Source organism: Pituophis catenifer, unplaced genomic scaffold (assembly GCF_029215685.1).
Source record: "Pituophis catenifer annectens isolate HBS135680 unplaced genomic scaffold, rPitCat1.0.hap2 SCAF_2, whole genome shotgun sequence".
NCBI classification, from domain to species: domain Eukaryota; kingdom Metazoa; phylum Chordata; class Lepidosauria; order Squamata; family Colubridae; genus Pituophis; species Pituophis catenifer.
In genome coordinates, this window is record NW_027256882.1 from 159,235,985 (window position 1) to 159,250,900 (window position 14,916).

A 14,916-nucleotide genomic window follows, 5' to 3' on the forward strand; every position below is an offset into this window, starting at 1 on the left:
CTGTACTAACAACTAATAAATGTGGACAGGGAAGGGGAGAAAAATATACCAATTTTAGTATGAGATGGGTGAATCTGCCATTCTTATATTCAGGTAGGAGTGCAAATGAAACTAGACTTGGGTTTTTGAACATCTCCAGTTGTGGCAACTCCCACAAATTTATATGAAATGCCTACTTAAGAGAAAACTCTATATCATGAGTGGACTAGTGAAATGGCACAGAAAATGTGAGGGGAAACTGCAGAGAGATATATTTTTCACCTCGAAATATGCATGCACATGTACATATATGATTGTTTGAATCTTTTATGAACAGCTAATTTCCAGCTGAGGCAGAAACAGGACAGAACCAACATGCCTTGAAAATAATAAAGTCTTTCAATCTTTCAAAATTATGACTTGGTTTGGAAAAAAGTAGTAAATGATCAGACTTTCGAAGTTTCAGAAGATGAAGGAGATTTGCCAGTGGCATTTATACATTTAATAGAAAAGAAACAACTGAACTTTTTTTCACAAACTCTTGGCAAACTTTGGTTTTACAGACGAAGGAATGAACTGATTTATATAAGCATGAAGAGGCGATTTGGGGGCTCTAAATCAGAGGAAATTTTCTCAAAAAGGGGACAATCTTTGCAGTTACATCAACCTCAAATTAAAATGAAAAACCTCCTCAAAATAGAAGTAGGAGGGATGCAGAAAGACTGGAAAAAATATAAAAAGAAAGCAAGAATGGAAGATTAACCTTTTCTTTTCGCTTTGTAGTTGTTCTACTCATGGTTAAAAATGATTATGTTTTAGGTGTTATAACTACTGAGGGGGAAAAAGTATAAAGTTAAATATTGATTTTTAAATATGATGTATTAATGGTTGATTAATCCTTTTTGGTTTTCTAGTTTATGTATTAATGGTTAATTATGTTGATGATTATCTTTCAAAATTTTAAAAGCTGGAGGGAGGAATAATGAAGGGGGGAAATTTAGAAATTTAAAAAATGTAGAAATTTAATTAGTGAATACCTAAGGTTTATTTTTTGTTATGAGATTTCAAAACAGGAAAGCAGGAATGGAAGATTAACCTTTTCTTTTGGCTTTGCAGTTGTTCTACTTATGGTTAAAAATGATTATGTTTTAGGTGTTATAACTACTGAGGGGGAAAAAGTATAAAGTTAAATATTGATTTTTAAATATGATGCATTAATGGTTGATTAATCCTTTTTGGTTTTCTAGTTTATGTACTAATGGTTAATTATGTTGATGATTATCTTCCAAAAATTTTAAAAGTTGGAGGGAGGAATAATGAAGGGGGGAAATTTAGAAATTTAAAAAATGTAGAAATTTAATTAGTGAATATCTAAGGTTTATTTTTTGTTATGAGATTTCAAAATATCTGAACTTTGAGAAAAGTAGGAGGGGGAAAAATGTTTTTAGGTTTGAATGTTTAATATTTGTTAATGGTTTTAAAACTCTTAGAGTTATTGGATTACATGCTACTTTGAGTCTATAAAAAGGGAGGTTGATGAAATTGTAAAAGGGGAGTTAAGGGGTCTTGGGAGTTATTAAATCTTGCAGTTAGCTAGTTTATTTTAGCGAATGTTTGGTGAAATCTATGCCCTATTTTTGTTCTGGGAAGTCGGGGGTGGGGGGTGGTGAGGAGGGGTTGAAGATTGAGTTTACCAAGGATTGATTTTTTTTTTCTTTTTCTTGATGATACTTTGAATGATTGTTTATATTGTATACTTGTTTGATCAGAAAATAAAAACCTTTTATTAAAAAAAAGAAAAAGAAAATAATAAAGTCATGTAAGGAAAAAGAAGCACCACTGGCCATCTCTCTATACAAATAAGAGTATTTTACAATTCTAAAAAGATAAACACACATTTTAAAAATTAAAGTCTAAGTAGGATATGTAGGGTTTTTTTTTTAATTGCCATTCTATTAAGTCTATTTTAGATTTTTAAAAAAGGGATTCCCTGTTCTATACTTTACTTCTGGACTATGTGAGTTCTGTGCATTTGAACCCTGGACATACGAAGGAATAGGGAAAGAAAGAATAAACTTGAATTTACTTTTGAGGCTGAAGTACATGGAAAGTTCCCATCTCCTAGATGGGCAATTTTAAAAGATGTCACAGGTGACAGTATCAGAGGTCAAAGATCTAATGAAAAAGAAAAATGTCAAAGATGAACCTGGAATGACTTTGAAAACTGCATGTTCCAGTTCTGCTGAAAGATCTGACCCACAAGCTGCAAAGAGGGATCAAAAGGCCACAAGACAAGGGGAGTCTGGGCAGACGTTGTCCTCTTGGGATCATGTGAAGATCTCAAGAAAGCAACAACTTCATGATTTGTTTAGGCTCCAGTGACGTGTGAAACTGCAAGAACTGCATGCCAAGGTCATGTGATTGGTATCACAGAAATCACGTTTCTGTTTCAACTATTCCATTAACATTCTATCTATTGAAACACTAAACAGCTAGTCCTTGACTTACTGCTGTGATTGAGGCTGGAATTATGGTTGTTAAGTCATGCCTGATTTTATCCCCTTTTTTTGCGGCAGTCATTAAGCAAACTCTGCAATCATTAAACAAACATGGCGGTCATGAAGCAAACCCATTGTACGAAATCGAATTTGGGTCGGTCACTGGGACCACAGATTTATTCTTCTGAGCTTTCAGACTCATGCTGAAGCCCATCTTCAGGGAATTTCTCTACTGGAATACGTGCTTTGGGCTGTTCGGTGATTCATGTTTACGTGGTGTTTTTCTGTTGTCTGATTGGTGTGTTGATGGCTAGCGATTGGCTGTTGTTTCCTTGTGCTGCTAAGCCAGCGGTGAAATCCAGCTGAGTCTATCCAGCTCGCACAAATTGGTAGCACCAGCAGTGGGAGGCTCCGCCCACCCGCTGGGACGTCATTACGACCCATTTTTGACCCTCTGCGCATGCACAGAAGGCTCTATGTATGCAGAAGAGGCGCACGCGCGCTCTCATTTCCAAACTGGTAGCGAAGGTAAGTGGATTTCACCATTGTGCCAAGCTCTCAGCTCCTAAATATTTGATAGACTGGTGATAATTCAGCATTCCTGTTGACTGACAAGGGGCCTGTTTCCCAGGCTTCAATCACTTCCCTGGCTGTTTTTGTGCCTGCTCGTCCAACAATCTTGATTAGCTACAAAATTGAATCTGTGTCCTTGTTCATTGCAATGGGCAATGTACCCAATGGGTGTTTTTTTGCTAGAAACGCTGGTTTCAGGCAAAAGACATTATAAATTACAATCATATGATTGCAGGATGCTGCAAAAGACTGTAAATGCAGGTCAGCTGCCAATTGCCCAAAATGTGATCACATGACCACAAGGAGGTGGGCAGGCATTAGAACTTCAAAATTAGCTTGTAAGTAGCTCTGGGGTGGTCTGACATAACTTCAAATAGCTGCTAAGTGACCAGTTTTAAACCGAGGACTATCTGTAATGCTATTGGGGTGGATGAGAGGATTGGGTTTCTATGTATTAAATGTCATGAAAAGAACCCATGCCTTGTGGGGAGAGGGGGTGGCTACAATAACACTAGCACTTAGACTTATATACCTCTTTACAGTGCTTTACAGCCCTCTCTAAGCGGTTTACAGTGTTAGCCTATTGCCCTCAACAACAATCTGGGCCCTCATTTTACCCACCTCGGAAGGATGGAAGGCTGAAGCAACCTTGAGCCTGGTGAGATTTGAACTGCCAAATTGCAGTCAGCCAGCAGTCAGCAGACATAGCCTGCAATAATGCACTCTAAGCACTGTGCCATCATGGCACAAATAAATTTTGAAGCAATAACTTTCTTTTATCACTATCCTTAATCATTGGCATTTGGCAGAGATTCCATCTCACTACATTGCGCGAAGTGAGCTGTAGCTCATTAAAACCTATGTCTTTTAATGCAATTTGTTAATCTGAAAAGGTTCTACCAAAAGATTCCACAATTCTGCATCAAGAAGGAAGAGGGATTCTGGGAAATTAGGCAGAGAAAACACAGCAGGGGGTTGGCAAAACCACTGATTAACTTCCCATACTGGGGCTCAATATTAGGGATCCACATTCAGGAATCACGTCTCAATATAATTGTAGGGATGGTTTTATTGCCAATCCAGGATGATTTACAGGAAGCCAAAAGCAGTGCATTGGAGATTAACATCACCATCATCACTACCACCACCAAGAATTTCCAATATTTTTAAGACAAACATTTATCGTAATATAATCTATCATGGATCATAGCCTCTGTCATAAAGAAACTATTATTTCGTAAGGTGAAATATAACTCTCTGCTGTTTTTTGCTGCCACAGGCCAACACAGTTACCACTGTAGAAAATGCACTGTAATAATGCACTGCAAATAACACTGTAGTATTACAATACTCTTTTATTTTCACTCCTTTTCCTAATACCTTCAAGCAAAGGTTTAGTCTGTTTGATTGCCACTTCATGCTTGGTTGATAATTTTATTGAGCTGTTTGCTATCTGATCATCAGGGACAGTGGTGGGTTTCAAAAATTTTTACTACCGGTTCTGTGGGTGTGGCTTGGTGGGCGTGGCATGGCTTGGTGGGCGTGGCTTGGTGGGCGTGGCAGGGGAAGGATACTATAAAATCTCCATTCCCTCCCCAATCCAGGGGAAGGTTACTGCAAAATCCCCATTTCCTCCCGATCAGCTGGGACTTGGGAGGCAGAGAATAAATGGAGCGGGGCCAGTCAGAATTTTTACTACCGGTTCTCCAGAACTGGTCAGAACCTGCTGAAATCCATCTCTGATCAGGGATCTTTATTGTTTTAAGTCTCTCCTTTCAAATATATCTCAGAAGTGACGTTTCAGTGATTACAATTGGAAATCCTTTCTCCATCAAGAGGAGCCCTATGGAAGTCAGATAAGCAAGCAGGCATATGATATGATTTGCATAAGACACAGAAATAAATTGTAAGACAGGTAGTCCTTGACTTATGACCATTTCTTTAACAACCATTCAAAGTTACAACGGCCTCGGAAAAAGTTACTTACAACCTATCCTCAAAGTTACAACATCTCTCTGTCTGTCTCTCTGTCTCTCTCTCTCTCTCTCTCTCTCTCACACACACACACATATATACACATACCTATAGTCATATGATCACAACTTAGGTGCCTTGCAACCAGCTCTTATTTTCTACACTTGCAGCGTCTTACAGTTACATGAATGGGATTTGTTCTCAGTCAGTTCCAACAAGTCTATTCAATTGGGGAAGCTGAATTTGCTTAATGACCACATGGTTCATATGTGATTTGCTTGGTAAGAAATAGTAATAAAGTCAAGTCTGATCACATGATGATGATTCATTTTATGACCACATCGACTAATGACAGAAATTCTAGTCCCAATTGTGGTTGTAAGTCCCTACCTCCAGAAAACGGGGGGGGGGGGGGGGGGGCAACCATCTTTCAAACCAAATAGGCAGCATTTTGCTAGCAATAGGATAAAATGAAATGGTGAAAACTATATTTTTTGTATAGATTGGATTTTATTTTTCAGCTGTGGATCAAAGGCTTTCCTTTGACCCACAGGCTTGAATATTAAGCAAGCTGAGCTCGTGAATATAATTAATCCTTGTGCAGATGGATTCCCTTGGCCTTATCTAATTGTCTGAGATTAACCACCTTGACATAGTTTATGATGAAAACTCTGTCCCTCCAGAGACAGATGTTTCCGCTGCACCATCCTGATTTTTTTTTTTTTGAACAGTTGGTATCTTGCTTAAGCTAACAACTAAGAAAAATATTATCCAAGCTTCTGAATTAAAATAACAGTTGAATTCTTTGATAAACAATCGGAGTGCTACTACACATATCATATCCAATTAAGAAGAAAGCTAGGCATTTCTTTGTTTAACATATGTCTATCCAAATATATATATCTATATATCTATATATCTATATATCTATATATCTATATATCTATATATCTATATATCTATATCTATATCTATCTATCTATATATAGAGAGAGAGACTGATCTTGAAATAATAATACTAATCTAAGCCAAATTACACGTCCAAAACATCAGCTCTATTAAGGTGCTAGATATTGATGGACAAGGACAAGATCCTTCTTTTTCTCTCTACTTAGTGTGAAACTGGTCTCAGTTGAAGAGCCCAAACAGAGGAAACCTTTAAATTGAGGGCCATCCTGTAGGATGCATAGACACCCAATTTAAAATGATGACAGATTCAATTAATAATCAAAGTTTACAAACATTCTATAATACTGTACGGCATGATGACTCCTGTAGAGTTTAGACAGATACAGTTTTACAACACTTTATCCCACTAGTTCAAAGTGGTTATCAACAACCCCAGTAAGGCAAAATAAAATGAATAAAGTAACCAGTTTAAGCACAGCAGTAATAATCAAAACACCACTCAAAAGGAATCGCTACAAAATCGAACAATGATACACTTCATTTATATTTGCAGTCGCTCCCCAGTGTTAGCATCAATGCCTCAGCTCCACCTCAGATCATCAGGCATTAGGTTCTCATAGGAGAGTAAACCCTACTGTAAACTGGGATCTATGTTGTGAGCGCCTCCTCCTGTCCCCCAGTCTGTGGAAAAATTGTCTTCCACAAAACCAGTCCCTGGTACCCAAAATATTAGGGACCAATACTCCAACAATACTCATCATTAAAATGATCTTTAGCCCATAAGATGTCATTCTCTTTCTCGTCTGGTATCAGGATTAGTTACCATAAGGAAGACATCGGGAATCACATTTCCTGGTAGAGGGTCTTTAAACAGATGCAAAAGTTCTCTCAGATTATTTCATTTACTGCTATATATGCTATGTTAATGACCAAATTGCTAATAACCAAGTGCTATGGGCACTTATACTTATCCTCTAAACATTACCGATATTAATAATAATACGAAGGACATATATCAGGGTAGGAATTTCAGACACATATTTAGGGCTACCCATTTTTATCAAATCTCCAAATTGAATATTCCCGCCATCTACTTGATATGGTACATTTCACATAAGCATTATTAGTCAGGGAAGCAACAGGGTATGGGGAGGAATAATTCTGATTTATCCGTGTTATTGCTTAAAATGTAATGATAACTCTAGTGTTTGCCAGTAAATTATAATAAAATCTTGTGCTACTATAAGATTTCAAGATCAAGATCCTATAAAAGAGTTATTGATTAAATTAAATCGCTGCCATAAAGACTTAAGAGAATCAACCCTCACAACTTGCCATTGTGGTAATGGTCAATAATCTTGGTCTTTGGGGAACAGTTCCATTTTGGCATTACCTTAAATCCACTTTCCAAATGCCCATTTGTACAGTAATAGCTAAGCTAAAAATTAATTGATCAGTTGCATTTACTGTGTTTCTGTAGGGATTCCAGCTTTGTGTTGGTTTTACGCAGAAAAAACCTCTCCAAAGGCATTGAAAGGCTCTAGCGGTTAAAATAAAAAATAAAAACAATGAAGAGCAATGGGAGAAAAGTTTTGGCGCAAAGTTGTCATGTCCTCCAAGTCACTGCATTGTGATGACACAGGACTGGAATCTTCAGGGGACTGATGATATCTCCCATTCACTGTTGTCATGATTTTCTGGGACTCAATTTCTCATCTCTAGTCAGTTATGACTCAAAGGTGTTATCTAAAAAAGGCAAAGCATTTTGAATGCTTTGGATGTATCCTTCCCCAATCTTTCTGATATCTTCCAGCCCACACCTCTTTTTCTCAGTGTCTACCTCACCATCCACCGACATCTTTTTGGTATGTTCTCACTGCCCCCATTCATCTCCTGGTCTTCGATTCCTGATGAACCACCTTCCATCTTCAAAAAAACCTCAAAACTATAAGCTAAATAATAGCCACTGGCATGGCAATATTCATAGCTAAGCTGCTTTTTTTTTAAATTAAACAACCACAAAGGCTGGATTCACACATAATGCCAGGCCATATATTGTGATGGGCTGTATGCTAAAATAAAGCCAGGTCATAACACACACTTGAAAGTAAATCAGGAAGCCTATAAATGGGGAGTGTGTCTAGCAAGAACAAAGAATGCTTATCTACAGGAAATATGCATGTGTAAATCTTGTAACAATTCTGGGTAGTTAGAAAGCTGATAAAAGTAACAAGAGTTAAACAAGTTGCAGGCCTCATCTAAAAATTAGGAATGGTGAAGGCCTGCAGCCAATAAAATGTGTATTAGATAACTCCTGGGGCATTCATTAGCCAAGGCTTAGGAATAGGGACAGCTAGAGACCAATAGAACAAATTGTAGAATTATTACTAAAATGTTTATTAGATATTTCTTGACTTGTCCTGCTTCCTCTTTTAGTGAAAATGTATAATTTGAGACCGCCTTCTACCGCATAGCTCCCAGAGACCGGTAAGATCCTACAGAGTTGGTCTCCTCCCGGTCCTATAGGCTAAACAATGCCGGCTGGCGGGCCCGCGGGGGAGGGCCTTATCTGTGGCTGCCCCAGCTCTCTGGAACCAGTAACCTCCTGAGATTGGACCATCCCCACCCTAATGGCCTTCCGAAAAGTAGTGAAGACCTGGCTTTTCCGGCAGGCCTGGGGCCGTTGATCTCGCTGTTGCGATCTGGCGAGATCCGGCCATGAATGGTGTGAATGGGTTTTAATTGTTTTTAATGTTTTAATTTTTAATGTTTTTATATATGTTTTTTAAATGCACTGTAAGCCGCCTTGAGTCTTCGAAGAAAGGCGGCATACAAGTTGAACAAATAATAATAATAATAATAGAAATTCTAAATTTGCCGGACTTGAACATTTTGACTCTACAAAAAAACATCTTACTCGGAACAGCTTACATCCTCCGACGATACCTTAACAGTTCCTAGGTCCTTGGTTAGGACTCGAGCTGCTGAGCTATTAACCAGCCTCAAAGGCTGTGAATCTCACTAAAGATTAACCAATAAATAATAATAATAATAATAATAATAATAATAATAATAATAATAATAATAATAATAATAATGGCTACCCCGCTATTTAGAAATTCTAAATTTGCCGGACTTGAACATTTTGACTCTACAAAAAACCACCTTACTTGGAACAGCTTACATCCTCCGACGGTACCTTAACAGTTCCTAGGTCCTTGGTTAGGACTCAAGCTGCTGAGCTATTAACCAGCCTCAAAGGCTGTGAATCTCACTAAAGATTAAATAATAATAATAATAATAATAATAATAATAATAATAATAATAATAATAATAATAATAAAGCTTACTTAACCCTTTTTTCTTGGTTCTTGGCATTTTGGCCAGGAGCCCTTTTCCTTGGAGTACTCCAATAAAAAGCAAACAGAAAACCTGCACCTTGTGTCTGGCATCCATCATTGGCTTTAGCACCAGGCTCAGACCCGAATTGGGGACAATAATCGTGTTCAGCCAAAAGTAAATTAACCATACTGGGTATTATTTAGGACAGAGGTGTCAAGCTCAATTTCATTGAGGACCACATCAGGGTTGTGTTTGACCTTGGCGATTGGTGTGGGCATAGCCAGGGTGCCCGTGGTCATCTCGATGTCACTCATGTCAGAGCCCGAGAGCTCTGCCGGCGAAAATGGGCTCACAGGCTCCGTTTTCAGCTGCAATGGCTTCCTGCCACCCTCTGCCAGCAAAAGCAGAGCTCGGGGGGGGGGCACACATGGGGCCCCCAGCCCTGTTTTTGGTCACAATGGCCTCCTACAGTCCTCTGCCAGTGAAAGTGGAGTTCGGGTTTGGGTGGCCATGCGTGGACCTCCCCCCCCAGGTTCCATTTTCAGCTGCAATGGCCTCTTGCCACCCACTGCCAGTGAAAGTGGAGCTGTGTGCAGGCCCCCCAGGCTTCGTTTTCAGCCGCAACGGCTTCCTGCAGCCCTCTGCCAGTAAAAACAGAGCTCAGGGGGAACCGCATGCTCCATTTTCACTGGAAGAAAAACTTTCTGACCTGAATTTCAGATCTACTACAAATTCAACAGACTGACATGGGACAAGAAGTTGCCAAATTTCAAAACCAAGTGAGTTTATTTTTTTTTTTAATCAGACAACTCACGGGGATCCACGTATGCCCAAGTGGGATGGAGAGGGACATTCAGCGGGGGAGAAAAGGCCCCTGCTTTCATCCCTTCTGCTGAGGTTGCCTCTTCATAGGTTGGTGGTACTGCTGGGGCACTAGGTTGCTTTCGTTCAGCATTTCCCTGCTGCCCTTCAGAATTTGCAGGCTTGTTGTTCACAGAGAGCTGCAAAAGGGAAAGAAAAAAAAAGATTAATTTAAAAAAAAAAAGAATGACCATTTTTCTTGTAAATTTTACATGGGGAGAGATGGAGAAGAGAATCAGAAGTAGATGAGGTCCAGGGTTTGAGGTACAGGTAGTCCTCGACTTACAACCACAATTGAGCCCAGAATTTAGATTAAAGATTAAATTGAAATAATAACCCTGTTTCCATTGCTCAGATAATCTAGAATGACTGTCCCATTTTAATAATAATTTATTTATAAAGAAAACTTGACTTCCTTTCAAATAAATACCATATTTTTCAGACTATAAAATGCTCCGGACTATAAGATGCACTTAGCTTTTTGGGAGGGGAAAAAAAAAATCTGCCTCTGCCTCCCAGTAATTTTCCTCCTTGCAGCAAACAGTAAACAGCCTGGTCAGCTTCAGCACAGCCTGGTTTAGCACAAGCAGCTGATTGGCAGTTGGATCGGCCTCCCAGAATACTGCCGATCCGCTGTTCCAGGCTGCAGGGATTGCTGCCTCCCATCGCTGTCATCACTGCCCATTGCCGCCGCCACCGCACACCCCATTTTTGGACTCTGCACATCCTGTTTTCAGCCTCCACATGTCCTGTTTTTGGCCGGTTCCAGGCACCACCTGCAACGGGCCAAAAATGGGATGTGCAGAGGCCAAAAAAAGGGTGTGTGAAGGCCAAAAACAGGGCATTCAGAGGCTGAAAACAGGATGCGTGGAGGATGAAAACGGGACATAGAGGCCAAAAATGGGACGCACGGAGGCCAAAAATGGGGCACATGGAGGCAGCGATAGGTGGCAGCAATCCTCGCAGCCTTGAATAATTGATCGGCGGTATTTTGGGAGGGTGCGGGCCCGCAGGTGAGTGGGGCTTCAGCAACATTTGCTCTATAAAATGCACAGACATTTCCACCCACTTTTTTGGGGGGAGGAGTGTGTTTTATACACCAAAAAATATGCATTATTTCACCTACTGTTGATGACGTATCACCATGAACAGCTACTGACTGAAACCAAACATAGATATTTAGCTTCGTTCTCACTGCTACCCTGTACTTCATGGAAACAAAACTTTTCATAAGGTTGCTTGTCAATTATTTCAAAAGCCTTTCTGTTAGCCAATAACAGCTGAATGAAGGCACATGAATCATGAAACTTGCAATTTATTTATTTTATCCGTTAGATATAATTATTGTCTTTCTTTAAGGAGCTCCTGAAGCTTTTATTAATGGAAGGCAGAATCTGGTAGATGTGAGTCTCCAAATAATGCCCCAAGTATCAAAGTATCCATGGGTACCCCTTTTAATCTAAAATTATATTGAAATATACCACATATATTCATGGATAAGCCCATTTCTAGATAAGATATCTCTGGATTTTTTAACCAAAATACCATTTGAAACACACCAGTCATAAATACGTAAACTGACTCTCAAAAATTTTATATTTTAATTTTCACAATTGGCTTATCTTTCAGGGACGATGAATCTGCCATGCTTCAAAGAAAATTGTCAGCCTCCAAGATCGTCTTAATTTCTGGCCCCCTCCAACCCACCGACCCCAAACCTACCTCTCAATCATAGACACTATTTTAGGAAACAAAATGATGGGAAACACCAGTCCAGGGCTTTCTTTGGAAAAAAATGTCTTCTGGCCAAGAAAATAACAAAAGTAGTAGTGTGGAAGATTATGCAAAGGTAATTGGGATAGGGAAGCGGTCTGCAATCTTAAATACTCAAAGAGCCATTTGGCCCCTTTTCCCAGAGAAAAGAAAAAACCGGAAGCCACAAAACCTGGGTGGGCGTGGCCAACTCGATGTCACTCACTTCCACCAGTCACATGACCCCTCCTAGCCACACCTACCCAGCCGGTCATTAGGGCAGAGAACCAGTTGTTAAAAAACACTGGGAACTACAAAATCCTTTTGACACATCTCTCTCTCCCCTCCCTCCCTCCCTCTTTCCCCCTCTCTCTGTATCTCTCTGTCTCTACCCTGGCTGCTTCTCCAACCCCCGCCATCGCCTTTACCTTCTCACGCCAGGCGAGGAGTGACTGGAAGGGGAGGGCGAGGTGCGGGGCCAGCCAGTGGTGGGATCACCTGACAGGGAGCCACAGCAGAGGGCCCAAAGAACCGCATGCGGCTCTGGAGCCACAGGTTGCTGACCCCTGGGATAGGGGGTTACAGCGGGTATCTGATATTCTAGAAAATGGCAGCTTTGCAAGTGTATATATCTCCAAAGGCAGCTATTTTGTGACTAAATAAGCTTCCTAAGCATCTAATCTACTATTAACGTCAGAATAATACTGCTGTTGACATTTTTCATTTAATTTGTGAAAGTGCTCATATTTAAATTTCCTAGATTGCTCTTAGTATTCTATGAGAGACTTAAAAAAGCTGAACAGATTGGATAAAATCCAATTTTCTGTTGCCATAGTCATAAGAGTATTTTCCTCTATTCCTCCTTTTAGAAAGCCAACAGAAACCAAGAGAATGTCAGAATGTGTCTTAGAGTTTGGCCCCAGAAGGGAAAACAATAGCTCTCTGCATGTAATTAAACAATTCCCAGTTTAGCTAAGGATGTTGGGAGTTACAGCTGAACAAAACCTAGTGGGAAGCACACAAATTACCCAATTCTTCAAAAAAGATCCTTGGATAGAAAAGCCACATTCCCATATATTTCTCAAAATATTTCTCAAAATATAGACAGTACTCCTTGACATCTCCACTTTAAATAACTGATTCAAATTAAAAATCCTGTTAACCTCAATAAGACTTCAGTCCTAGTTAGTCTGCCTAAAGTTGTAAGCTTGTCATTCAGTTTGGGTTAAGTCACTACTGTCCATCACCTAGCAGCCACATAAAGACAGACGAAATAAAACGAAAGCTCTTTCGATTGAATAAAGCCTTCCTGTAGCCACTTGCAGCTGTGAAATAACAAATTCTATACAGATTATGATAATTGAACACATTTTAGCTGCACAAGCTGAGGCAATCGGTAAATATTCAGAATCAGAAACACAACAAGAGGATAACCCAGAACTGCGTCACTGTGGTGCTGCTGAGACAGGGATGACCTAATCCAAAGGAACAAGCTCTTGGACACACACACATATGCACACATACCCTGGTGCTCACCAGGATTACAATAATCAGCAGACCCTTCCGGGATTATAGTTCCATAACATCTGGAGGGTTATCAGATGGCTAAAAAGAGACTTCGAAGATGGGAATTGGGAATTGGGGAGAATAGTGAATAGGGATTGTTGCCAAAAAAAAAAAAACCCTCTCCAGCCAAAATGACCTGCTGTTCTTTGGTGAACAGATTCTATCATTTCATATTTTGTCCTAAATGTCACTGGGTAGCCAGAGGAATGTAATTTGAATTCAAAATTTCAACATCCTCCAGCTACATTCTGGTGCCCAAGCCAAAGTTACATAATTCCTCTTCTGCTAAGTAATTTTACTGAATTGTTGATTTCATAATTTGAATTATTTATTTTTAAAAGAAGAAAATGATATATTAAGTGGAACATCTGCAAAGCGGTATATAGCTAGCCCGAGGATTGAAAACAAGAAAGAAAGAAAGAAAGAAAGAAAGAAAGAAAGAAAGAAAGAAAGAAAGAAAGAAAGAAAGAAAGAAAGAAAGAAAGAAAGAAAGAAAGAGAAAACACAGAATTCAGCATATCAGTCCAAAAATAGATGTTTGCTGCTGAATCCATGATTTGCAGCTCTCTGAATGAAGATGTATGTCTCTTCCTGAATTACAGGTTCTAAATTTAGGATCTGATGCCTGGTCCTTGTGACATTCCAAGTGACAAAGTTGAGAATTCAGGTAACGGATCATATATAACGTGCAACCAACAGGATTTAGAGCATTATAAAATACACCATTCATACTATAATTTGCCATCCAGGATGGCAACCTGAAACCTATCAAGGGGTGAAACTCAACAGACATTCAATTAGATGCTCTTGCTAAGTTGCCACGGCAACAGATTTCTTAGTACTGGGGGAGAACCAAAGCAAGCATGGAGAAATTGTATCTCTTATGGATTCAGAAGGCCCTCCCTCCCCTCCTTTCCCTGCTTGGGGAAGTAAAAATGCTTTATAAAGTTTGTGAGTCATCTAGATTAAGGTAATTTTTCTAGGGCTGTTAAGAAACTTAATCTTGGTAGAAGCATAGGGAGGCAGGGCGATCAGCCCTATATTAATTGAATAATAAAAATCTCTCTTCCATCTGTATACACTGAGCATCCAGAGAAAGCAGATAGCTTACAAGCCCTTGAGATAAAGAGGGTGATGGGAAATTGATAAATCGAATATAGAGGTCATTCAGCCACATGAATTAAGGTGCAGAGTCCTGCTCCAGCTTGAACCTACCTTCCCCTGCGTCATCTTTTCCTCTTAAGTGACGCTCCTCACTCGGATAATTCCCCTTCAGAGAGGAAGGATGGAGGCGAGCAGATTCAGTCTCCTCTTTTAGCAGCCAGCTGGGCTAGGATTACCTCTCTCGGGTGGGCACCGCTTCTGCCTCTGCCGCAGCCTGCAATAATGCTCCTACGTTCCAGCAACATCTAGAGCATATCTCTCCGCTGATGGAGCTGGGGCGATACCATTGCCCAGCTTT

At 39.8% G+C, this 14,916-nt stretch overlaps 1 protein-coding gene across 1 annotated transcript in view; it reads right to left on the bottom strand.

Moving 5' to 3' along the window:
- FAIM2 (Fas apoptotic inhibitory molecule 2) overlaps nt 1-14,684 on the bottom strand; it is a 38,208-nt gene extending 23,524 nt beyond the window's left edge. Inside the window, exons 1-2 of the mRNA XM_070934910.1 lie at nt 14,670-14,684; nt 10,090-10,276 (exon numbers count right to left, since the gene is read on the bottom strand). Of these exons, the coding sequence (XP_070791011.1) occupies nt 10,090-10,276; nt 14,670-14,684 (202 nt within the window). The remainder of the gene's footprint in view (nt 1-10,089; nt 10,277-14,669) is intronic.
- Between the last annotated feature and the right edge of the window lie 232 nt (nt 14,685-14,916).